This window comes from Dipodomys ordii, unplaced genomic scaffold (assembly GCF_000151885.1).
Source record: "Dipodomys ordii isolate 6190 unplaced genomic scaffold, Dord_2.0 Scaffold70, whole genome shotgun sequence".
Taxonomy (NCBI): Eukaryota; Metazoa; Chordata; class Mammalia; order Rodentia; family Heteromyidae; genus Dipodomys; species Dipodomys ordii.
In genome coordinates this window covers 7,140,613-7,167,217 of record NW_012267286.1, presented here as the reverse complement: position 1 = coordinate 7,167,217, position 26,605 = coordinate 7,140,613, and the positions used below count along the sequence as shown (strand labels likewise).

Below are 26,605 nucleotides of genomic sequence, written 5' to 3'. Positions count from 1 at the left end.
CTAGCCTTGAGCTGAAGAGCTGAGGGACAGCACCCAGGCCCAGAGTTCAGGCCCCACGACCAGACCCAAAAAAACAAAACAAAAAAACCCCAAAAGCCCAGAGTAGTTAGAACCACCATTCCCATTACACAGATAAGAAAACTGAGGACTAGTTGGATAAATAACTAGTTGGATAAATACAAGATCCCTCAGGCATTAAAATGGGAGAGCTGTGATTTCAGTATATGCCACCCAACTCGTGGCTTCAACTCAGTGTCTGGGCACTGTCCCTCAGCTTTTTTTTGCTCAAGGCTAGCACTCTACCACTTGAGTCACACCTCCACTTCCAGCTTTTTGGTAGTAGAATAACTTGAAGAGTCTCTTAGATTTGTCTACATGGGCTGGCTTTGAACTAGGATTCTCAGATCTTAGTCTCTTGAATAGCTAAGGATAACAGGTGTGAGCCACTGGCTCTAGCCTTTAACTTTGAGCTTTAAACGTTGCAGTCTATGTATAAAGTTAAGCATAGGCCTATATACAGCTAAGTTCACAGACACATGGGTCAGCATGTATGGACAATAGAATACACACATACAAACACACACACACAAATGGGCTTAGGGACAGAGATTTGGTTGGAACAAGGTATTAGGTGTTGTTTCTTGAAGACTCTTTTTCTGATTAAGTTTTGGGACGGGGAGGGTGTTGCTTTACATAAGAGGGAAAGAATTTGGGACTTAGGAGTCCACCAAGGACAGAAGAGCTAGCCCTAGACAGGACTATGTGCAGCTAACAGCACCTTGCCTTACACTTCCTTCCTCATGTGTCAACATGAAGACTTTACAAAAACATCCTGTAAGGAGCCTGGAAGGATAACAAGAAGGGATTAAGGGTAGGAAATAGGGAGAAAGACTGGAGTGGAAACACTAGCTGAACTCAGCCTGAAGGAGACTCAGAGGACAAAGACCTAAAAATACAGACAAGAGACCCTCTGGCAGCTTAAGTGGAAGAGACTAGAAAGACTTCACTCCATTTCTTCTCCCAGGGCCTACAGCATGTATAGCTAGCTAAGCTTCAATATTTATAGTACATTCATTAATCATTCCACTAAAAAAATAATAATAAAAGCTTTAGATGTGTGGAAATGGCCCTGCCATCTTTCTACTCATTAACTCTACACTGGGAAATAAAAAGTTACACCTCACAGTGTGTGGTTGTTTGCCATTTGAGTTTACTGAATTTTCAAAACAGTGACTCATCAGCACTATGCAAATGAAAGTTGTGATGGTTTCACTCCAATGATCAACTATAGTTTATATATAGAACCCTGTTCTTTAAATAGCAAGCTGTCTGGTTCCAGGATGCCAAGCGGCTGTCCTCCCCTCATCCTTTTCCCCCATCAAACCTGGGAACCCAAATCCTGAACAGCTGCAAAGTGTGACCACATCTGGCAAGTGACAGAGCAAGGCCCAGACTGGTTTTAGAGATAGAGGGGCCTGGGGTCCTACCTGGCCTGCTGGCAAAGCCTCACTCTAGCTAGTGAAGAAAATAAAGAATCAAAGGAAAGGAACAGAAGGAAATCTGTTCTGCTATTTTGTGGCAAAGTCTCAGGGATGCTCACGGCAGGTGCATCACAGAAACATTTACAAGGAACAGTTACCATGCCATAAGAATATATCTAAAAAATGTAAGCCTTAAAAAACACTAAAACTTGGGCTCATAAAAATTTATACTGGTTCATATATCAAAACACTGGCTTCAGATAGTTAAATCTCCCCCAAAATATCCGCCATTACCCACAAGAAACACAGATTTCTTACCTCAAAACGAATGCACAGGGCTTTCCAACTCGCCTTAGACAATTTGGCTTGAAGAAAGAACACAAACTAGAGAGATTGGCCTTACTTCTCATGTAAATCTCAGCTTCCCATAAATCATATAAACATACACGCAACACACACATACTCATTCCTCTCAATTTATATTCAAAATAGCAAGGGATTATCAAAACCTCTAATTTGCTGTTGGAAGTCTATGGCAAGTTTTTAGACCTGGCATGAAATGCAATCTAATTCGTAGGTGGTTGGATTTCAGAAGGAAGGGAGAAAGCAACTTTCTGGAAGCCAATGCTCCAGGCAACTCTGAAGCAGCCTGGATCCACTCTGAAAAAAAGAACTGGCAACCCTAAAAACTTTCTGATAAGATAAAAATTCATTGATGTTGACTCACACGAGGCCCACTTCAACTCTGCACTTGTCCTCTGAGTTTCCTTGACATCTCGGCTCCTTTCCTCTATCGGCTTTAACATAACTTTCTCTTCTCTTTTATCTTTCGATAACTGCACCCAGGGACCGCAGGGGATTGATTTTTTTTTTTGTTGTTTTGACTTATTGTTTGAAGATCTGTAACTCAAAGCAGCTCTCACGCCTCTGATGTCTAAGCTGGAGCAGCATAAAAGGTAAACCCAGGGTCTTATAATCAGCCATCTAGGTTTTCATCTTATTTTGTGCCTCCTTGGTTTCCCCCCTCCCCAGCCCAACACACACACACATACACGTACACACAAACACACATGCCTAGCTAGCAAAGTGCAAGGTGACTCCTATGTCTTTGTGAGGTGTGAAGAGCAAGTTAAAATAAAAATAAATGCCTTGACAGCCTTGCGTGCCAGGGCTGTGCGATTAAATACACTTCTTAAAGCAAAAAGTTCTTTCCTCGCTAGAAGAAGAAGAAAAAAAGGCACTGCTTTTATTCACAATGAAAGGAAACTTCCACGCATTTCTGAAGGTTGCTTTAGAAAAATAACCCTGGCAAACAAGGGATTGGGAACCAACTAACGAAAATTATTTCCCCTAAAAGGGCTTACAACAAGATGGAAAAGCAGAATGTTGTTTGTGAGACAGATTCAACATTACAAGAAAACCGAAGTTACTACTGAATCAGAAGATATTTAAAAACAGACAGGCCCACCTATAAATAGAGAAACTTAGTTGGTTTTTCAGAGTCCTGTATTAGAAGAATAGACTCCAAATCACATTATATTAATCACCCAATTCTTTCTCTCTTCCAGTGTAATCCTCAAGAATTATTTTTGTCTTTAATTGGGCCAATATCAAAGTCACACCCTCCCATACATCTATAAGCATATCAATAACCACAGGAGGGTTATTTTTATTTTGAGGTCTAGTCCCTGAAGTTGTTCAGCTTGCTGAAATATGGTTACATATGCAAACATTATCTCCCAATTGTAACCTCATTTTCTGCTCTGCTGGACAGCGTGACCAGTATTTGTCATCGAGCCTCCTCCCGCCCGCCACATCATTCATATGTCTATAATTGTCATTGAGATGGGGCATGTCAGCAGGGCTCCAGTGTTCTCTGCTCCCTGTCTCCACACAGCCACTCAGGTAACAAACCCGTAATCTGGTCCTGTTTTCATGATGGTTGAATTACACATAATTGTTTCTGCACAGTGATTGATTTCTGCCTGAATAGAGACCTCTGCCTTTTTTCAATGCGAGCGAGTGGCAGCCAAGTCTCTCCATCTAGGAGGAGGCAGCAGCCTTTGAAGAGATCAAAGCCAAGGCCGCAAGCAGTTGTGCGCCCTGGGAATATGGAAAGCCTTTATGCTCTCAGCCCCATTTCAGCATCATGTTGGATCGCAGCTGCATTACATTCTGCCGGCATTCTTAATGCTTTTAGTATTGACTCTGACATCACCGATAGCTGTTTTAAAGTAACAAAAGCCGAAAGATGACTTATTTTCACAACTCTGTAATTGGAACATGCAAAGATTGGGGGGGGGGAGTGGAAGCAAGAAAGAAGGGGAGGGAAATACATTTGCTTTTAATTTAAAGCAGCAACAAAAGAAAGCCTGGGGGGTGGGGGGGAGAGAAAAAATTATATAAGTTTCCACAAATGAAAAACATGTTTTTCATATGGAAAAAAACAGCAGGGGCATTTTATAACTCGGACCACACAAAACGAACTGATGGCTAAATGAAAAAACAAAACAAAACAAAAAAACCCAATGGGGTAAAGTGATTACAAGCAAGCGAGAAATCCTTCAGGAATACTTTGGGTTGAAGATACGGGCAGGCACCTGATGCAAAGGTGTGCAGTCCAGCTGCTCAGGGCCTGCTCCTCCCCCTCACCTGTTTCCCTTGGCAACCAACTGAGCCCAGCTGAAATTTGCAATTTTAATAAATCGCAGGGTGTTTTTTTTTAATGTGGGTGATTGCAAATGCACGATTCCTTCAAGAAGAGCAAAGAAGTCAAAGGAGCTTTTCAATTCTCCCTCCAGAAGCCGAGACACCATAATGCCAAGGTCACACCTGGACAGCTGAATCTAAAGCCGAGGCTACCGAACAAGGCAGGGAGACTCTGAAGGCCATAATAACCAAGAATACATCAGCATGAGTATCCTATTCTGCCTTAGAACAGAAAATAGGAGTGGAACTATTTCTGTTAAAAAAAAAAAAAAAAGAAGAAGGTATTCTGGAACTCTCATTTAGTAGATTATGTAAATAATCCATTATTACATTTTTTCGTTCTTTTGTTATCTCTTAAGAAGTACAAAGGGGTTACAATTCAACATATCAGTTGATGAATGCAATGCATCTTGATCAATGTCACCCCTTTCATCATTCCCCCTCATCTCTCCTAACCCCACCCATCCCCTCATTTTCCTAGTTCCATTTCACATGTGTACATTGAACATTATGACTGCATTTTCTGACTACTACATCTTAAATCAGCATAGCAAACAAGCAGGTCAACCACAAATGATCCCATATTATCTCTAGTGTTATATGTAATGTTTTTGATATCTTCTGCTATTCCATTTCTAATACTTAAATTGAGGCTTCTGAAAATAGCTACTGCAATATGGAAATCCCAACTGTAATAAAATGGCAAGACTTTAGGATGAAGAGTGGGAAAGGAAAAAAAAAATCTCAACAGAATTTACAGAATTAGAAGAATCTCATTTAACAAAGTCCCCTTTGAATACTGTTTGTGGAGATAGTAGGCAATGAACCATTCGTGTTTTGCTTCCTAAATCTGCAAAGTTCTAAAACTCAGTGACATTGAAGAAATGGCCAAAATAACTGCCTCCTTTCATTCGGTACAAAACCTCTTAGTTCTGAAACGCCAAGTAACTGGTGAACAAAAGCTGCCTTTGTTTGATGAGATCTGGAACCAACAGACCTGGCTACCAGGTACCAAACAGTAAATTTTCTTTGAAAAAATTTGCTTGTGTTCAACTGGAAAACCCTTTGAACTGCCTGCACATCTCCATCAATTTACTAGGTTACAATTTCAATGTTGGTTTTGATGGAGCACTTGTATTTTATTTGCTGTGTTTTGGAGGAGAGGTACCAGCACTATACACTCAGAACTGCCAAAGCAAAACCCACCAACATAAATATGAATCCAAATATTCCAAGTCTAGATCTTTTTCTGTTGGAAAAAGGCCATTGCTTCTGCATTTTACCATCTCCGCAAAATGCCAGAAACAAGTCTCAGTGTTATTAAAATATTTTTTCTCTAGCTTGCATTCCTAATAAGCTTATCGTATTTTCCATATCCCAGGGCCCCAATCTCATTGCACATTTTCGGACAAATGGCATTTCTTTCATGATTCTATCATTAACCTTCTCCAGCAAAGTTAACAAGCAACATAGTCACTGGAAGCATCCAGGCTTCTCAATCAAACCTGAAGAAGAGACGATATATACAGCCAGCTGATGGGAAGCTGCCCCGTGCTCATAAACAAGCCTCATAAACAACCTTTCCTAAACTCTCTCCGGTGAGCCCAACAGTCTTCAAGGCTCTGCTTAAAGTAGCTGGAATTGAGAATGTCAGATACCTCAATAGCATGTGAGAGAAGACTACGCCATTTGTTCAGCCACCAACCTGAGAGAGTGAAGCAGAGACAAACTCGAAGCAAACAGCATCTCAGTAGCTACAGTGGCTTTGGGCTCCACATGCTCTCCAAACTGCCCCTCTGCAAAAACTGTCATTGCTGTTAGTTAACAACACTGTGACAACCCATAGGAGACTTGTTATGTAGCATAAGCTATAGGACTGGCTTATTTATTTTTTCCCTTCAGGAAGGAATATAATCTCTTGAAGGACCTGGAGGGTTTGTGTGTTGCTTACTACAAAGAAAGTAAGCATCTCAGAGGGGAGGAGTTGGAGGAAAGGCAGGCTGGGTTTGGAACAGGAGCCATAGGTACAGTCCAAAGGGGGAGGGGAGGAGCCTCCAGGTAAAGCATTTTAACTGCTTCAGTCAAATCAACACTTAACTCTTCAACCCTTCCAAGAAGCCGATGATTCCATGCTTTCCTTGGCTAAACCATTCCAACGTTTATTAATCCTCCCCCTTCTGAAGCAATTCTTCTAACCGAAATTCTTAACAACAATTTAAGCCCACTTCCTTTGGTTATTTCTCCGGTGAGGAACAAAGCTGGTCACACAGCGCTGTGAAAGAGACTGTCCCCTTATACAGAGAGAGGATTTTCAACACCCTCCCTCCTGTCTGCTCCCAGAGCACACAGCCAGCTTCTTGGCAGGTAGGTCGGGATCTGACATCAAGACCCACATATATATGTCAAAAACTGGAGAGTGCCCAATTTTCAACATGCTTGTCAAAGATGGAGAGCGAGCGGCCTTAGCACAGGGCCTTCCTCTCAAGCTGCCTAATCACCTGCACACACAGTTTTGTTTTGCTCCTGGAAAATAGCAAGCACCCTACAGCAGTCATCTAATTCAGGGAGGAAGAAAGGCAGAATTCCCATGCAACTGCTGAAGGGCAGGGCCACTAGAATGGTGAACGCAGATACCACAAGGTCAGCCAGAAGCCCAACCTTGAGTGGTGGAACTCAGTGGGCTACACTGAGCTCAGGGTGAAACTCAGCCTCATCCCCCAGCCCAGTGAGGGAGAATCCCAGGTGATTCTAAGCAATCTGCAAGTAACCACTACAGCAGCCCAGCCAACCACCAAACCACGGCCCCAACCTGCCCCCAAAGAGGAAGTTTCATCAATGCTATATAATCTGGTCTCAATTTTAAAAATAAAACAAAAAACCACCAGATAGACTGTCATAAGTACTGAATGGAAACACATAGGAATATGGAGCCTGGTGCTGGTAGCTCTTGCCTGTAATCCTAGTTACTAAAGAAGCTGAGATCTAGGATTGCAGTCCAAAGCTAGCCCAGGCAGAAAAGTCCCCCTAAGACTCTTTTCTCCAATTAACCACTCAAAACCCAGAAGAGACAGTGTTGCTCAAAGTGATGAGTGCTAGCTTTGAGTAAAAAGAGCTCAGGGCCCTAAATTCAAGCACCATGACCAGCACCACCAACAACAAAAAGGAATATGGTTTTCAAACTATCAATTCAGAGTAAAAGGTTAGAATGTACAACCCAAAGATTCAAGAACAAAATCCCACAATTTTATTATTTTTGTCTGAAAAAAACCCCACTAAATTTTACAAAACCATGCAAATATAGAGACTGTCCCTGGAGCATTACTTGCTCTGTGTGGCAGAAAGTCTACATTCAGAATGCAAGGGTCAGCAGACATCAAGAAAATGGCAAAACCAAGAAGAAAAAGAAAAAGAAATAAGAAAAAGATGACAATGATGAAGGAAAAAAAAAAAAAGCTGGGTACTGGTGGCTCACACCTGTAATCCTAGCTACTCAAGGAGGGTGAGACCTGAGGATCACAGTTCAAAGCCAGCCCAGTAAGGGAAGTCCATGAGACTCTTTATCTCCAATTAACAGCCAGAAAACTGAAGTGGTGCTTTAGCTCAAAGTGGTAGAGCACTAGCCTTGAGCATAAAAGCTCAGGGACAGTGTCCAGGCCCTGAGTTCAAACCCTATGGGGGGGGGGGGGAGGGAGGGATAGCCAGGCACCACTGAATCACGCCTGTAATTCTAGCTACTCAGGAGGCTGAGAGAAGGATCACATTTCGAGACTAAGGTTGGCAGAAATATTTTCGAGCCCAACTAAATAAAAATAAAAAAATAAACAAGGCTGAAGATGTGGCTAATGTGATAGAGTGCCAACCTAGCAAGCAGAAGATTCTGAGCTCAACCCTCCAGTACTACTGCAAAAATAAAAAGAAAAGAAAAAAGAAAAGCAGTGAGGTACTAGAGGCTCACACCTATAATCCTAGCTACTCAGGAGGCTGAGAGACCTGAGGATAAAGGTTCAAAGCCAGCCCGAGCAGGAAACTCCATGAGACTCTTATCCCCAATTAACCACAGAAAACCTTCTGTGGTTTTGAGCTATAGTTCAAAATGGTACAAGCCTTCAGCAGAAAGCTGTGGTATAAGCCTTCAGCAAAAAGCACAGGGACAGCATGCAGGCCCTGAGTTCAAGCCCCATGACTGACTTTAAAATAAATAAATCAAAAAGAAGCATACTACAGTAATGGGATGACCAAAACAATTAGAAATCATCAATGTTAGGTGAAGCAGCAATTTTTAGTTTCCATCAATGATTAGCAATAGCTGAAGTTGTAATGTGTGAGCTGAATTATTAGATAATTATGCAGTACAGGTAAATAATTCATAAATACTTCTACAATGGCCACATGTTTTAACTAATAAGGTTCTGCAGTCAAGAAAATTCTCACCCCGGGGTTAGGCAAGTTATCAACTGACTCTGGCTTTTCATTCTTCCCCAAGAAATTCAATTAACCACCTTCCTCACCATGCTCATGTTCTTGTCTGCATCATAGTGAAGACCACTCTTTCAGAAAGCAAGATGTCTCCATGGAAAGCCAGAATAGAAAAGCAATACAAAGTTCTGATTCCGAATACAACATTAATGAACCCTGGCTATACTGCTCTAAGTGAAGCCAGCTAGTCACAAAGCGCACCCTATGTGGGTAGAGAATTCTGCTTTTCATGCAGGGTCATCTAATGACAGAGAATGTGGCTGGCGGTTGCCTCAGGCAACATTGGACACTGAGTGAATAGGAGATTAAGGAATGGTCACTAAAGGGGTGGGGTTACCTTCTGAGATGTTGAAAATGTTTTAAAACTGATTGTGTTCATCGCACAACTCTGAATATACTAAAAAAAACTACTGTCATGTGAATTATATCTCTCTAAAAATAATATATATGTATTATATATATGTATATATTTATATATACAGCCAAGCACCTGTAATCCTAGTTACTTATGAGGCTGACATCTGAGAATAGTGAATTGAAGCCAAGCCAGACAGAAAAAGTCTCTTATCTCTAAGCAACCACCAAAAAGCTGGAAATGGAGCTGTGGATCAAGTAGTAGAGCACCAACCTTGAGTGAAGAAGTTAAAAAGGGCAGTGCCCAAGAACTGAATTCAAGTCCTAGTACTGACAAAGCTAAGTAACCACTGGAATAATAGTGCTGACTAAGTAAATAAAGTCAGCTCCCCCTTTGGCATCCTCCACCCCACCCCAAATCAAATAAACAAGAAAAAAAATAAAAATAAAGAGGAGAACACTCTCTTGGATATATTCTCCATAAGTAAAACTATTGGGCCGCTCAGTCCAGATCCTGGAGCAGCAGCCTTGGGACTCTTAAGAGAACTCAGGAGAACAATGCACCCGGGGAGGAGGAATTCCAGGGAAAGGAGACTTGCAGAAGGCAATTCAAAGCCAGTGGATGGAAGTCAGAGGCATAGACCATGCTTGGTGAGGCAAGTGTTACCTGGGAGGGGGGGGGGAGGAGGGATCAGGGGGAGGTACCCAGAACAGGACTTTCCTGAGCCAAACTACAGCAGTACTCCGGCCTGTCTTCCTCCTTCCCCTCCTTCCTCCTGCCAGCAGACCTTGCTTCAGCTCTCAGAGGAAACTTCATTTGCCAAAGCAGTGAGGTGAGATCTGATGCTTTCCATCCTCATCAAACAATTTGAGAGAGAAGTTGGATGTGTTTTCTCCTCAAAGCCATGTCAAAAAGTCTGGCGACAAGAAACTCAGGCCCTTGGGCTGGGAATGTGGCTTAGTGGTAGAGTGCTTGCCTAGCATGCATGAAGCCCTGGGTTCAATTCCTCAGTGCCACATCAACAGAAAAAGGCAGAAGTGGTGCTGTGGTTCAAGTGGTAGAGCGCTAGTTTTAAGCACATAGTGGCTCAGGGACAGAGCCCAGGCCCTGAGTTTAAGCCCCTGGATGACAGGGAGGGAGGGAGGGAAGAGAGGAAACTCAGAGCCTTAAGCATCTGCCCTGGACTGTTGCTCCCTTAGTCAATACAGGGACCGTTTGTTGCGATTATCCTACCCAGGAGAGTGAGTCAAGGACATAGGGCTAGTCAATATCTTATCTAATTCTAAGTCAGCACCTTTCCCCACTAGCAGATTAACAGGTAATTTAAATAATTTTAAAAGCCTTTAAAATGTTTTCCTTGGGCAGCCACATATTTTCAAATTTCACACATCACAGATATTACTGAATTCATTTAGGAATGACTAAAATAATAACAAGAAAAAAATCACCAGGTATGTCTGAACAAGGAATTGCTTATCAGCTAATGTCACACTCTTCCACCTTATGAGGAGAGAGACCTGACATTTACATTCTCTAACTGAAATACAGCTAAATAGGAGGGAAACCTCACTGTAAAAACCTTAGCCCCTAATAACTGCAATTAGATACATAAGAATCACCCACAGAGTCAAGTTAATATAATCTTTCATTACCTTTGCTTTTAGCTTTTACATTAGTCAGTAAACACTAAGATGTGGAATCAAATACTTCTGGGCCTGTATTCCATCTCTTTGTTGACAGTTCATTCCTAGCAGTATAATAATTCCCTTCAGTAGATCTAAACTGAATATTTGCTCTCTATCAAAAGTGTTTTTCAAAGTGTCAGAAATGGAAACAAAAGGATTAAAATAATTTTCCCACTGTATACCTAGTAAGCAGCTGGATTTGGGAGGAGACACTGAAGATGCTACTGTGTGTTCTCAGGCATACACAAGGGAAATAAGTAGAAATTATCTACCTTCATGACAGTCCCTCTACCCAATCCCAGGTGTAGTCAAGTTTGACAACTTCAACTGAAGTTAAAGAGTGCACAGAGTTGGGCACCAGTGGCTCACACCTATAATCCGAGCTACTCAAGAGACTGAGATCTGAGGATCATGGTTCAAAGCCAGTCCCGGTAGAAAGATCTATGAGACTCTTACCTCCAATTAAATTACCAAAAAAGCCAGAAATGGAGTTCTAATTCAAGTGGTAAGAGTGCTAGCCTTGAGCAAAAGAACTTCAGGGACAGGCTTGAGTTCAAGCCCCAGGACCAGCACTAGAAGGAAAAAAAAGTGTTTAAATACATACAACAGTGTCCTTCAGGTAAAGGTTTTAGGGATTGTGCTAAGAAATAACGATATATATGAAGAAAGGTCTAACTCCAGCCTCCAACTACTCCAATCATCAGTAAATTCCAGACATGTTTATGAACTTGTCATTTTCAAAAGGCTTTCTAAATATTTGAGTTACTTTCTCAAAATAGTCTAGGTTACTGAATAGGTGTATCTTTTCAATTAAAAAATGTATTTATCGAGCAACTTTTCTGGCTCAGCCCAGAGTTAGCCATACAACCATTTTTAAGTAATCTATACATTCTCTCTCCTGTACCAATGGGCAACACTGAACTGAAATCAGGTAAAGAAGCACACAGCACATAAGCTACAGAGTGGTAGAAATAGGGTGTGTCACTCTGAGCTGACCTGGCTAATCTCTGTCTACTCTGGCCTTCCTGGGTTTGCTATAACTGATGAAGCCCCCATTTGTCAGCTTTGGGTGTCTGCACATGTCTCTTCCTGACTATTCTGTGAATGTCCAAAAGATAGTGACTCTGCACTGACTAGCCAAATATGTAACTACAGTAGACATTTATGGGACAAATCCTGAAATATACATTTTTTGGTGTCTGTCTTCATTTTGCAGAAGCCTGCTTGACCCTAAACTATCAGGCTAATTCAAGACCACTATAGGTTATCTTCAGATGAATAAATATGATGGTTATTGTACCCTTTTACAAGCACAAAAAAAGACAACTTTATTAACACTTTCTCTCCGAAAGTAAAATGTAAACCATAAGCCAGATGGAAAGTATTTTCTTAAATTAAGTAGCTAATTCTTTACATGGTAACGAACAGATCCCAATGGTACAGGAATAAAGCAATAGAAAATCATAATTTTGGTGTGAAATAGTTTTGAATCATCATTATTTTAGGAGGACTTGGTAGAGGTGTGTAATTGTAGCACTCAGAGGGCTAAGGCAAGAAGATCGAGAGTTTGAGGATAGCCTGGTCTACCTAGCTAGACCTTATCTCAGCCAATCAACCAACCAACCAATAACACAGAAACTAGTATTTGAGTAAAATTCTTAACAGTCTTTTATGTGTAAACAGATCTCAAAACTCAAGAAAGACACAAAACGGCAATTGATATAGACAAAAATAGATCATATAAAAGAAACTGGATCTCACTGTCGCATTAATTAAAGCAAATGTTAGGGGCTGGGAAGGTGGCTCAGTGATAGAGTGCTTGCCTTGCATGCCTGAGGCCCTGGGTTCGATTCCTCAGCACCACATAAGCAAAAAGAAAAAAGCCAGAAGTGGCCCTGTGGCTCAAGTGGTAGAGTGCTAGCCTTGAGCTGAAGAGCTGAGGGACAGGGCCCAGGCCCAGAGTTCAGGCCCCATGACCGGACCCAAAAAAAACCAAAAAGCAAATTTTAGTCTGAAACCAGTTTCATACCTGTAATCCTAGCTACTCAAGAGGTTGAGATCTGAGGAACAAGGTTCAAAGCCAGCCAGGTCAGCAAAGTTTGTGAAACTATAATCTCCAATTTAACAACCAAAATACCCATGACGTGGAGCTGTAGCTCAGGTAGTAGAGTACTAGCTTTAAGCAAAAAAGTTCAAAGACAGCACCCAAGCCCTGACCTCAAGCCCCAGGCCTGGCACAAAATAAGTTAATAAAGAAAAATTTTAAATCACAACATTCATAATAAGATATAATCAGTACATTTAAATACTCATATATAACTGCATGGTATTCAATCATTATATCCAATGACAGGGGACATTTATTCACAGGAAAAAAACAAGCATACAACATAGTTTCAAGGAAAACAAAAATGATTACAATAGAATGACCTTATGAACTCATTCATAAAAATGCCTTCATTATAGACGTAGATCCAGAAAGGCCAGGTGAATCATGTATATCAGAATGATATCTGAATGACAGAAACACAAATACTTTGTTGGTGGTGGTTATTTCAAGGCCTTTCCCCTACCATTTTAGAAAAGACATATTACTTTAAACAATCCCTTTAAACAATCCCTGCAGAGATTGTGCCTGAGCAATGTCCCTGAAAAAAAGAAAAGACTGTTCCTAATAAATACCTCCTTAACAAAGTTTGTTGTTTTTTTTTTCACTTCAAAGAAAATTTACTGTTGCAACTTGAGAGAAATGATCATAATTCCAGTTAATCCCAAACTAATTTCTTTTACTTACCCTACCATCGTGATACCACACACAAAAAATCCCTGTTAACTGCCTCTAAAAGCGAAGTTCTTCCCACACTGTAATTGCTTATTGTGCAAAAAAACACTGTTTGGCAGATTTTTGCCAGTAAATGCTTGAATTCTGCTGGAATAAGGAGACAGCATCCTTTGCCAAAAAGATCTGAAGAAGCACACAACTTTTCACGACATAACTCTTCAATTAATCTGTTTAGCCCTTTAAAAACTTGAGGACACTGGGATTCTAGAAATGAGCAACACAGATTCCTACGCAATCAGACATTAATCAAAAATACATTAGGTGCATTCAAGGAACAAACTACTTCCTGGGAATTTTGGTGAACATATTGAGCAATTTCATATTTATACTTTGAACAAACTAGAAGACAATTTTCTACAGGCTAGCTATTTAGAATATTTAATAAGAGCCACTTTTAGTCCTCAAAATTTTCTAAGGATTACTCACAGGATTACTTTTGAGGAAAGTATTAGTTTATAAATAGGGTCTTATCTCTTGAATCAGACACCTGCCTTTGAATTTAAGTTTTATCACTTACTGAAGTTTAGGACTACAGACATCAAGTAAACTCTCTGTTCTCAGATTCTTCACTGGGAATATGAAAATATTAGTATCACTAACTTCACAGTGTCATAGTGAGAATTTAATAGGAAAAAATGAATGTAAAAGCTGGGCATTGGTAGCTCATGCCTGTAATCCTAGCTATTCAGGAGGCTAAGATCATGGTTGGAAGCTAACCCAGGCAGGAAAATCCATGAGACTCTTATCTCCAATTAATCACCAGAAAACCCGAAGTAGCTCTATGGCTTGAAGTGGTAAAAGAGCTCTAGCTTTGAGCAAAAAGCTCAGGCATAGTACCCAGGCCAGAAGTTCAAGCCCCAAGACTTCCATCCATTAATGTCTATAGGTTAAAGTATGGACCAAACAGATGACCATAATACTGAATGGTTTGGTTCTACATCTTGGCCAGTTTTCTGACTTTTTCATCATACAGACAAAATCTTAGAATAATGCCTAACCCAAGCACAACTGTCTCTGTCCTCAAACCTATTCCCCTTTTTAAATTCACTATGTCATGCAACACTGCCCCTTGTCATTAGACAAGAGCATATCATCTTTAGTCAGTCTCCCCCAACTCTGCATCTAATATTCACCTCTGAACACCATGTTCTCAGCTAGCATCCTGATAGTCACTACTATCAAAAATAGTGATAAATTAATTCTTGGGGATTAGAGACATGGCTCAGGTGGTAGGCACCTGCCAATAAGAGTAAAGCTTCATGTAACAAACACCAAGTCCTAGTCTCAGATGAAAAAAAAGAAAAAAATTCTCAATGCCATATACTATATCTCATTTTATCCTCACAAAATGTTAAGAACCATTTCCACGCCGCTGTTGACAGATGAACTGATTTTACTTAACATGAGTAGTAGAAATACCTTGCAGTAGAAATCAAAATCTGGGCATCAGTCTGGCACTAATGGCTCATGGAGTTTGAGATCTGAGGATCGTGGTTCAAAGCCACTTTAGGAGAAAAGTCCATGAGACTCTGATCTCCAGTTAACCAGCAAAAAGCTGGAAGTAGGGCTGTGCTCAAGCAGTAGAGTGTCAGCCTTGATCCAAAAAGCTAAGGGATAGAGCCCAGGCCCTGAGTTCAGAATCCAGTATAGTACACACACTCACACACACACATACACACAAATACAGAGCAGAGGTTAAGTCATTGTCGTTACTGCCATCATCTTATTTAAAGAAACATCCACCCTATCCATTTCCCCTGTTCCCTAGGTTGGTAAAAAAGCAGGAATTGCAGAGCAAGGACACACCCTTCATTCTCTTTTGGGGCCAATTTGCCTGAGCTAGATGTGCTCTTTTTTCTGCTGCAAGAGACAATCCCTCTCCCGGAGTTGAGGAGGTCAGTGGCTTAGAATGTGTTACTATGCAGGGAAGTCAAAGGAAGCCCAAATTTGTGACACAGTTCAAGCCATTCTGCAATTTAGCCTTATACAGCTAGTACCACATTCTCCTTGGATCCAACTTCTTTACTACTGCTACACTGATCTTGGATTAAAAAGAGCATGAACATTATGAGCCTCAAACTGCCAATCAACCAAAATGGAGTGTGTAACTAAACAAGCCCATATTTTTGAATATTGACTTTCGGGCTAGAGGTATAGTTTAAATGGACAGTATTTGTTCTGCATGTTTAAAGATCCTGACTTTGATTCCTAGATGCAAAATGAATATTCATTTTTAAATACATGATTTTAAGGCTAAATTTCATTACTTACCCCCAAAACTCTGACCATTTATTCCACGGAAACAATTTAGAGTTAGAAAATATTTTGTCACAGTAACACCGAGGCAAGGAAAATAGGACTCGTTAAGCCTGGTACTGGAAGTGCTGGTGTGTGAGACTGTTTTAATAGAAGAGGCTTTCCATTATAGCCTGGTGGGAAAAAGCTAGTTACAAACTGAGAGCCTTGTGTTCTCACTGTCATGAATGTACCGCAAGTGTTTACATACAATTACACATGTGCATAGAAAGAAGAATCCAAAGCTGTATAAGCAGACATTTTGATGAAAACATTTATTTTCATTAAAAAGTGGCTAAGTAGAAGCCTAGCTCAAGTGAGCAGCTAAGATTAAAGGTATAGCCACTGGTGCTGGGCCATGATCTCTTTAGTAGCTTCCAACAGACTGGCTCAGCTTGACATAGTCACTTAAGCAATGTCTTTGAAAAGACAAATGTTAAATGACCATCTTTCAAAAACAATCTTGTTTCTTGGCATCAATGATGTGCTCAGAACTTTGCTTTAACCTGGAAATGAAACATTCAAGCTCTTCTCCTGGCCTAAGATAGCACTGGTATGCATTTTCTTTAAATCCCCGGTTCTTCTCCAAAACCAAAGGGGAAAGTTTTATAAAATTTCAATTCTAGGGCTGGGAAGGTGGCTCAGTGGTAGAGTGCTTGCCTTACATGCATGAGGCCCTGGGTTCGACTTCTCAGCATCACATAAGCAGAAAATGGCGGAAGAGGAGCTGTGGCCCAAGTGGTAGAGCACTAGCCTTGAGCTGAAGAGCTGAAGGAAAACGCCCAAGCCCAGAGTTCAGGCCCCCATGACAGGCAAAAAGAAAAATAAAATAATTTCAATTGTGCCTACAACATACCAATGAGGAACAATAAAAGGAGTCAAGAGAACAATGGAATGATCCAACTACTCAGAAAACTTTCACACACAGAAACCCAATAGGGTTCTAGCAGTTTTTTCTTTTTTTTCTTTCTTTATTTATTTTTGGTCTGGTGGCGGGGCCTGAACTCTGGGCCTGGGCACTGTCCTCAGCTCTTCAGCTCAAGGCTAGCACTTGAGCCACAGTGCCACTTCTGGCTTTTTTCTTTTTGCTTATGTGGTGCTGAGGAATCGAACCCAGGGCCTCAGGCATGCAAGGCAAGCGTTCTACCACTGAGCCACCTTCTCAGCCCCAGTTTTTTTCTTTTTTAAAGCTACAAAATATTCTCATTCGCTGGATTTCAACTTGTGAGGCTACAAGTTCAAGTCCTGCTAGACGCATGTATGAGGCCCTACCTCTACTGTAATCAACCAGAAGTATTTGACCACAGCCATGACTAGATGAGTTCAAGGGGGCTGAAGGAAGCAAAGATAAGACCTGTACAAGGAACGGAGGGAGGATTACTTCCAAAGCAATTATTGTTATTATTCTATTCTTTGCAGGTGGCTCAATGGTCTTGTTTAAGTGAAGTTATTGGACAATCTTTGGGATTGTTCTCATGTCTTTATATGTGAATAAGAAACTGCTGGGTCATTTCAAAAACCATGTCTGAATAAGAAGCAGTCATGAAAATACAGTATTAGTTCCTGGGATTACATAGAAATGTAGCTCTATGGAACACCTGAATAAGCAAGTCTTGCTCATGAAATATCTAAGATCCCTGAATGAAAGCCGAGTGGCAATAGTTCCCAATTCTACTATGATCCTCTTCCAATTCTTGTCGCTGTGCAGTTAAGGAAGCAGACAAACAAGAGTTGGAAGATCTGAGAAATCTTCCCACTTTTAGTCTCCCGACATCTACTTAACAAATGTGCCAGGGAAATGTATCTTATACATGAGGTAAAGGGGAAAACTCTATACACACTTAGCACCAGAAAGCAAACAGCTGAAAAGAGGAAATCAAAAATAATTTACCAGGGCTGGGAAGGTGGCTCAGTGGTAGAGCACTTGCCTTGCATGCCTGAGGCCCTGGGTTCGATTCCCCAGCACCACATAAGCAAAAAGAAAAAAGCCAGAAGTGGCCCTGTGGCTCAAGTGGTAGAGCTCTAGCCTTGAGCTGAAGAGCTGAGGGACAGTGCCCAGGCCCAGAGTTCAGGCCCCACAACCGGACCCAAAAAAAAAAAAAAAAATTACCAGTAAGTCAAATTGGGTAGCTCCTGAAATTAAGTAAAAAAGAGCTTCTACTTTTATTTAACATTTTGCTTGAAATTGGACACTGGTGGCTTATGCCTGAAATCCTAGCTGCTTAGGAGGCTGAGATCTGAAGACCCTGGTTTAAAGCCAGCTGGCACAGGAAAATTCCATGAGACTTAGCTCCAACTAACTTCCAAAAAGCCAGAGTGGAGCTGTGGAGCACTAACCTGAATAAGCATGCTAAGAAAGAGCACCAAGGCCCCGAGTCCTAGTCCAAGCCCAAGTACCAACACCAAGGAGAAAAAAAAAATCCTACTTGAAATATAAGACACAGGGTTGAAAGCGTAGATCAGTGGTAGAACGCGTGAAAAACTACCAAGTACCAAGTTTAGGTACCTAAACAAATTTTTAAAAAGAAGATACAAGACACAGTCTATCCCTGGTATATTATTTGTGATTAGTTCCATAGAAATACTGATTCAGTACTGTAAGCCAAGTTCTTTAATTCCCAATGTCAATAATGACACAATTGAATTTTAGCTGCTTATGAGCAAATCTACATCGGGGGGTGGAGGTACAATGAAGTTAGACTACGCATACTCAGTTAATCTCAACAAAAGGTTGGTTCCCTTAAGATAAGAATCAAACAACAGAACTGAGTTCTTCTAATTAAACAATTAAACATGAATGCCTGCAGCATTATCATAGCAATGCCTACTTTAAAAATAAAAACATTAAGGACAGCTGGAGAACAGAAACATCTTCCTTCCTCACCTCAAAATCTTACTCTGTAAAGATCACAGAGCAGCAGAAACAAGGGAAGTTCACAGTACTGTACCAACTGGCTAGGTGCTGCTCTAAGCAGCTTCCTGCGTTGTCATCTGCTGCTTCTCTGCCCCCAGGCATGTGAGGAGAAACCTAAGGTGTTAAATATCTGGGACAAATGGGAGTTTGACAGGGAAGATAAATAGCCACAGGGCAATCAACCATGGGAACTTTCACTGTTAAAGCCAGTCAAGCTCAGCATTCACCTAGGAAGTCAGGACCTAGGACCCAGCTTGGGATGGAAAGAACTTTTTTTTTTTTCTTTTAATATTCTGACTGGCCTTCAGGGATTTTCAAAAGTAAGATTTAGAGAAAAGGAAGGTTTGAAAGTATGCTATGAATAAATTCTCCAGGATCCTAACTCTGAAATACTTAACAGGCCTCTGAATCTTACTATCTGCGGGGAAGACCACCTCAAGCCTCAAGGTTTAACTATGCTTAAGAACTCACACTGGGAAGTGGTGCTGTGGCTCAAGCGGTAGAACGCTAGCCTTGAGCTGAAGAGCTCAGGGACAGCGCCTAGGCCCAGAGTTCAGGCCCCACTACGGGGGGGGGGGGGGGGGAGGGAAAACAACTCACACTGACATTCAGTGTGCTGTCAGAGGCTTCTGAGCCTCAGTTTATTTTTATTTAAATCAATTAACGTTCTGCTTATTTCAAGGGCTGGGAGAGATCCATTCCTAAGATTTTTCTCGCTTAGAAGAACATCACAAGGCTAATGTTTCTAGTTCTAGAAGGAGGGAATTTGTCCATTAACATTTTCCCGCAGAAGGAAAGAAGCTAGAGGTGGTTCTCCTGTGCAAGAATATGTGTGCATATAAAAAAGCGTGGAGAACTGCTAGACTAAGATTGTGCAAGTGGGGGGGGGGGTAGTTCTCAAAAGTGTGTGTGTCAACAAAAGACTTTGCAGAGAAGGTCCCTGCCCCTCCCCCAGATGTTTCTCTCTACAACCCTTTTGGGCAGCAGATGCAGTAAACAAGCAATTGTTTCTAATGCAAATTCAAGTCACCAGGATACTCTCACCCTACACCCAAACACAAATGGTCAATGGGCTCCAAACACCCTCAGCAAAGTCCATCAACACACACACTGGGTTAGGCTAAGAACAGAATTAGAGAGCCAGGAGGCAGAAGTGTGGTTAGGCGTGAAGAAGGCAGGCTGTCTTCCGGTTAAAGTGTTTTTGATCTCAGACACATTAAAAACAGCTGTGAGGAATTAAAAAGTAAAGATTGTAACTCACTTCGGCTGGACCTTTAAAAAAAAATGACATAGCCTTGTGGTTAGAGCTGAAAAGCTTCTGGAATTGTGCAAACTGCAGGAGATCTCAAAGAAAACCGTGCATAGGATAAATAAACACATTCTAAATGTAACAGAGTAAATAAAGCAAAGCATCAGATAACAAGGCCAGGTAACCATTTCCTGATCATGCCTTTCCTCCAAGCTGCAACTACTGACATTTATCCTGCCCACAAATCTTTCCTAAGCCATGAATGACTGCTTCACTGACCTCAAAATTTTAATATAGACACTAACAAATACCTCCACTGTAGCAGAATTTCAAAATGATGAGCTTTGGGGACATGAAACAGGCTAGCTTGAAGAAGGGAACTTACTGATTAATGTTAATAGGGGTTATTGATAAATGACAAAACTTTGTATTACACTTTTTAAAAAATTGAAAGTAGCTCATCTAAGGAATGAATAATCCTCAACTAAACATGAGCTGTGTACACAAGCTTAAATGTATTACACTGTTTTCTATTATTAACCAAGGCTATAATTTCATTTGGAAAGTACTTGTCCTAAAAGTCTTTTCAACAGATATCTTCTACTATTTCTTATGAGAAAAACATTCTCTCTCCCTCATAAACAATGACAAAACAAGCTGCCCACTTCTATAAAATAGCTGACATATTTGCATATAATTCAGCAAAGTCTTCTACAAGTGTTGAAATTCATATACCTTAATTTGAAGCAGTTGCTAAATAAACTGTATTTGTGTTTATTAATTCATTGCTTTTAGGCAGACGATTCATATGTACCACAAAACCATCAACCATCATTAAGTATTTGAGAAAAATATTTTCAAAATCTGAGATAATTTTTCCCTATGACAACTATACAAATATCCAAGATTCAACCCCAATACCTCCATTTTAACTGCTACATGGAAATTTTAAAAACCATATTCCCTACTAGTGAGGTCAAATATCCTTCTGAATTTTGTGGGAAAGTAATTACCATGTTTTCTGAATCGGTGCCCACACAAAGTAGTATTTCACATAGCCCTCATTTCAACAAGGGCAACAATCAAGAAAACAAAAACATTTCTGTTGATAAACTAATGACTTTGGTTAAGAACCCTCTTGCTTCTAGATTCTGTTCAATGAGGCATAACTGACCCTACCTCTCCAGCTGTTTGTGACTGATTCTTTTTTCCCCCACGTGTAAGGATCACAGGTCCCATTTCAACAACAGATTCAGTACCCAGGAGTCAGTGTAACTGAAACCTTAAGATTCAGGCAGGCAGGCAAGCAGACACAGACAGACAGACAGACACACACACACACAGACACACACTCTTATGTATATGTTCTTCATTGGAACATTGGAGGTTGGGTGGACTGGAGAAAAATGTAAAACCATCCATGGGTCAGTGACAATCCATCACTACTGCTTGTGGGAGATGCTGTTCTGGGAGCATTCCACTAACACATGCATGTTCACATACTGCACAAGTTACCATACAAATGTTTTCTCACTACATAAATGGTGTTGCTATTTCCCAAGAGAAACAACATCCAATAACAAATGTGAAATTCTTCACAATAGCATTCATCTGCAGAATGCCGTTTTCATGCCACTGCGTTTTTAGAACTTTAGAACTTAACTGAGCCACAAAATTTTAAATATATACAGAGCTTCAAGTGAGACTTTCTCACAGCAACTGACAGTGAAGTAAAAGTAGCTCATTTACCCCCCCATAAAAGATCTTAATTGAAAGTAAGAGCTAATACAAGAAGATACTTCTAAAAACCGAAGCAACCATGTAAATATTTAGCAGTTCTGACTCCAGACAGTTATTGGGGAGATGAAAGCTTTATATGGTCCTTAGTTCACTGAAAGAAAAAAAACCATTTTTCCCGTCGTACTTATACAAAGCACAGTACATACACATATACACATATACATACATACACACACTCATGGATTTGTTGGTTTAGCATCATTTGATTTCATAACTTTTGATCCATTATTTAGTAATCTTAGCCAATAAGCCAAAAGCTAAAATCCCAAAAGCCAGACATCAAAGTCAGCACTATGTTAAGATGGGCATTCCTTGTAACAACTCTTAGTGATGACTACTCATAGTCATGTATAATGAAAGCACTTACAATGTGTTTGGGGAGAAGAGAAAAAAAAGCATTCTGCTGAAACACAAATTAATTTGCACTTGAGAAGCTCATTTGCAACATCAGCATGTTACTCACTGTCCTGGGGATGGGGGGAGAGAGGGATCCGTTTGACATGTACGGGTCGTTATTCATGTTCGGCATCATTATGTAGCCAGAATAGCTGGAGTAGGAGGGTCCCTTGTTGTAGAGACCTCCATCTGGATGTTTTCCTGAGAAAAATCCAAAGAACAATCAAGAATGCAAACTGACTCCCTTTGATATCACTGCATTTTCCCTCCGAAAACTTACTGTTTTAGGATAAGTCAGATTTTTACATGAAAGATTTGTTTATAAAATACTTGTGACTGGACTCTTATCCTCTAACTTCAGATTGGCTGTATTTATTCTCTTAAATGGCTCAGAAAACTCCAGATGTTAAAACACACGCGCACACACACACACACACACACACACCATGTGGTTCAATTTTCTCCAGCTACTGACTGATGTTTTTACAAAAAAAAAAAAGTGTTATCCACCTAACTTAATTTGCTCTATTACTAACAAACTGGACTAAGAAATACAGGAACATAAGAAAACACACACAAACCTGAACTGTAACACAAATATATCAGGTCATCTATCCATACACACGCATGTATTTATTTATACACTGGAAGTTATGTTTTCCATTTTAGGCAAACTCAAAAATTCTATCTTTGGTTTTAGAGGTCTAGAAATGTTCTAGATTTTACTGAGTTATATCCATTATACCCGAAGTTGTAAAGGAATAATAGTAGAAGACTGAATTTTATGTGCTACAGTTACATCATTCTACCAAAGAAATTTGTGTTTGAATTATATCAGTAATTTGTATAAATACTTTATTACTGGGAAGAAAGCCTAATGGTTAGCATACATGTATGTATAAACACTCCATTCAGGCTAATTGTTAAATCATTAAAAGAGAACAGAAATGCAAACTGGTGAGCCCTACTGATTCTTTTCAAATCACAAGTTCTTTAAGAAAAAAATAAATGTATATATAAAATTTCAAGCTCTCAGTGCAACCTCTAATTCTCAGTTTTACAATTTTACAAGCTAAATTTTGTATCACTGGGCCTCATTCAGTCTGTTAAGCCTGCTTTCCCACTGGAATAAAAAAAAATAAAAACCTAGAAACAGCAATTTTGTGAAAGAAAATCCATTCAACACTATTCTTGTTGGAAAAAAATATTCATTATAAACACTCGTCAACTGAAATTCTAGGACTCCCCTCTCTCATTCAAAGACAGCTTTTAAATGATATAAGGCATACATTTAGAGGTGAGCAATATTTGCGGGGGGGGGGATTTTCTTTCCCATTTTGTTATCAAATCTGGTCCTGGTCTCTTGAATTCCAACGTACTCGAAACACACACGTCCAATGCTAAAGTTAGAGGAGAAATAAACTGTCACATCTTACCATCATCAGGGTGTTCTCTGGCCTTGTCATGGTAGGACTCCTGAGAGGTTTGTGCTTGTCTGGCCACCTAGCAACAGGAATCCCCACCCCCAAAAGAAAGAAAATCATCTTAGAATTTGTGACAATATCAGTCAGAGTATCCACAGCTAACTTAAAGAAAGAGGTTTGGGGTTTAATGCAGTGTATCCATTTCATTCACCCATGGACAGGCTACGTCTTTTTCTTCTCTACAGGTACTTCTGAGGGATTATTAGCTGCTCAGAACCACCGAGGAAAAATGCTGACAAAAATAACACACTTGTAGTCCATCTGGGAAGGTCTCATGTGTTGTCCTGACCACCCCTCAAAAGCTACCAGGGCTTGAGTGCCTCACAAGATGAGAATTGAAGTTAATGGGCTGGGTAAGTTTTGCTCCCAGTGTTCATTTAACTAAAGCTGATTTTAAAAAACCCAGTTGAAGCAAGGTGCCAGTAGCACATTATCTGTAATCCTGAGGAGGCTGAGATGTGCGGATCAAAGTCCAAAGCCAACGGGGACAGGAAAGTCCATGAGACTCCGATTTCCAATAAACTATGCCTCTCCCGCCCCCTCCCCAAATAAGTAGGAAGTGGAGTTGTGGCTCAAGAGGCTAGTCCTGAGCGAAGTCAGCTCAGGGCCAGTGCTCAGGCCGAGGGGAGGGGTGTGTGGAAACAGCCAGCTGAAATGTTTTGCAATTGAAAACAACAGTTTAAATAGAAACAAGTCAACCACTCAGATTGGGGGGGGGGGTAAAGGAAATTGCCCTTGGAGGACGCACTCCCCAGCTGGGGGCCCACTCTGGCGATTTACAACCTAGCTAGCTGGCGGGAAAGAGACGAGGTAGAGCTCTCTGGTGGTGAAAGGGAAAAGGGGGGGGGAGGGATGGAGACTCAGGTTATAGAGTAACACCTAAAAAGTAGCCCGGTTAACCTCGCAGTTGGTAACCACCACCCGCCCTGACTCAACCACGTGCAAATCAGCGGTATTACCGGGGTAAGTTGGGGGCGCATTGAATATGACAAGATTCCCAAGGTTTCACACCTGGGGCTACGGGTTGCTCACGCAGTGCCTCCTCCCCAGAACTGAAACGTGCAAGAAATAGGCAGTCGGTGGCAAATGTAATGATAAACTATAAAAGAATACGCTAAATAAGTAGAGTGAAAGACACTGCTCCGCGAACAGGGCAGTTTGGCACCAAGCCCTAGTGGGGAGTCTTTGGTTTGGGATCTTTTCTTTTTGGGGGGGCGGGGGGAGTCTGGTTCCGGCTGGGTTCACCCTAGGGCCTCCCTCCTCTCCCCCCTGAACTGAATCCCGCGGCTGATGAACATCCAAGGATTCACCTGGGTCCCCAGGCCCCTGGCCCTGTACAAGGCTCTACTCACCCCTGCCATCGGAACCCAGGAGGCAACTGAGGTGTTCTTCAACGTGTCGTTTAAAACGCCCCGTGTCCCCGCCCCCAAGCCCACGCGCTTTCTTTTTGAGGGCAGAGGATGCCATTTAAGGGGAAAAGGACAGACCCGAGTTCCTCTAGCGGGAAAAGTGCCGGGTGGAATCACTTGTCTAGCGGATTGCCTAGGAAGTGTTCTCCTCCCCCCCCCCACCTCCGTTTCTGAACTCAAGAAGCCTAGGGGTCATATCAGGGTCCCATCTCTTCCCCTACCCTCCTCCCCTCGGATGCTCCAGTGAAGACAAAACAGCCGCCGGCAGCCGTGCAGCCCCGGGCTCTCCCGCACCGGCACCCACGTGTCTCTATTTACTCTACTCGGGTTACCAGCGCCGCGGCCCGCAGCCGGCTCAGAGAACTCCCGGCGCCCAGCTTCCGCTGCTTCTGCATAGATCGTGGGCCTGATTAGGGCCAACAACCCCCTTCAACACCCCTCCCCCACTTCCATGCCCGCCTTCGGTCTTGAAGTGACCCGATTGCGGGCAGTAGAGGCGCGCACGGCACGGTGCGCGCACGGGCGGCTTCAGGTTCCGCGCCCACGGGCTCGCCCCGCCTAGGGCTGGGGCCGTGGGGTGCCCGCAGGGTTCGCCCCCACAGGCCAGGGTGCAGGCCTCGTTCTCGGGTGGTGGCGATCGCCCCGCCCGTCTCCCCCCACCCACCCCTCCAATCTCTACACCCGGCCCACGCCCGCCTCTCCCTTCCTCCAGCCTGGGGCTCATCGAAAGCGTGTCTGTGGTGGTTTTAACGCACTTGTGCAGAGACATCCACCGAGAGATAGCGGGTGCACTGTTTCCCGCGGGGCGGATCGAGTTCTCCGGGCAGGTTAGACATCCTCGCTTTTAAAGCATCGCACCCCACAAGCCTCACCAGAAAAGTTCCCAGGCGAAACGTTCTGGGTTAAAGGGGGAGGGGGGGCGTTTCCTGCCCTCAACCAGCCGTTTAGCCACCGAAGCCCCACGCTGATCACTTGGAAGAAGTTTCTCCGCTCGCGGCACACAAGCTCACCCCACCCTCCGGAATGCTGGCCCTGGGCCCGAGGCCACCCAGCCCCCCCCCCGCAAACACACCCAAAGCAACCAGGGACCCGCTCTTGAGTGGTCCCCCGGCCGGTCCCCCGCCGCTCCGGGCCGCCTCTCCACCCTTGCCCCGGGCACCCGCCACGCCTCCGGGGCTCCGGGCCGCAGCGGGCTCACCTCGTGTCCGTTGCTGGCCGGGATGATTTCGGATTCATTCACCAAGGAAGACTTAATGTCGGCCAAGTCGCCTTCCTCTTCGGGGTGACTGATCTCGGCGAAGATCTTCTCTTTCTGGGGATCGCCTTCGTCCTTGAAGGGGATCATCTCGTCCGTCGCGCAGAGTTCCGGGTCCCCCCCGCCGCCGCCGCCGCCTCCCCCGGAGAGTTGGGGCATCCCGGCGGCTCTAGAATCTCCGCTCCTCGGTGGGAGCACCCAAGGCGGCCGCAGGAGAGACAGGGGGGTCAGCGCCAGAGGGGGAGGGCGGAGGAG

At 42.3% G+C, this 26,605-nt stretch overlaps 1 protein-coding gene across 1 annotated transcript in view; it reads right to left on the bottom strand.

Moving 5' to 3' along the window:
• Lef1 (lymphoid enhancer-binding factor 1) overlaps positions 1 to 26,599 on the bottom strand; it is a 105,832-nt gene extending 79,233 nt beyond the window's left edge. The window contains exons 1-3 of the mRNA XM_013023740.1: positions 26,294 to 26,599; positions 23,639 to 23,705; positions 22,270 to 22,403 (exon numbers count right to left, since the gene is read on the bottom strand). Of these exons, the coding sequence (XP_012879194.1) occupies positions 22,270 to 22,403; positions 23,639 to 23,705; positions 26,294 to 26,509 (417 nt within the window). The 5' untranslated portion in view covers positions 26,510 to 26,599. The remainder of the gene's footprint in view (positions 1 to 22,269; positions 22,404 to 23,638; positions 23,706 to 26,293) is intronic.
• Between the last annotated feature and the right edge of the window lie 6 nt (positions 26,600 to 26,605).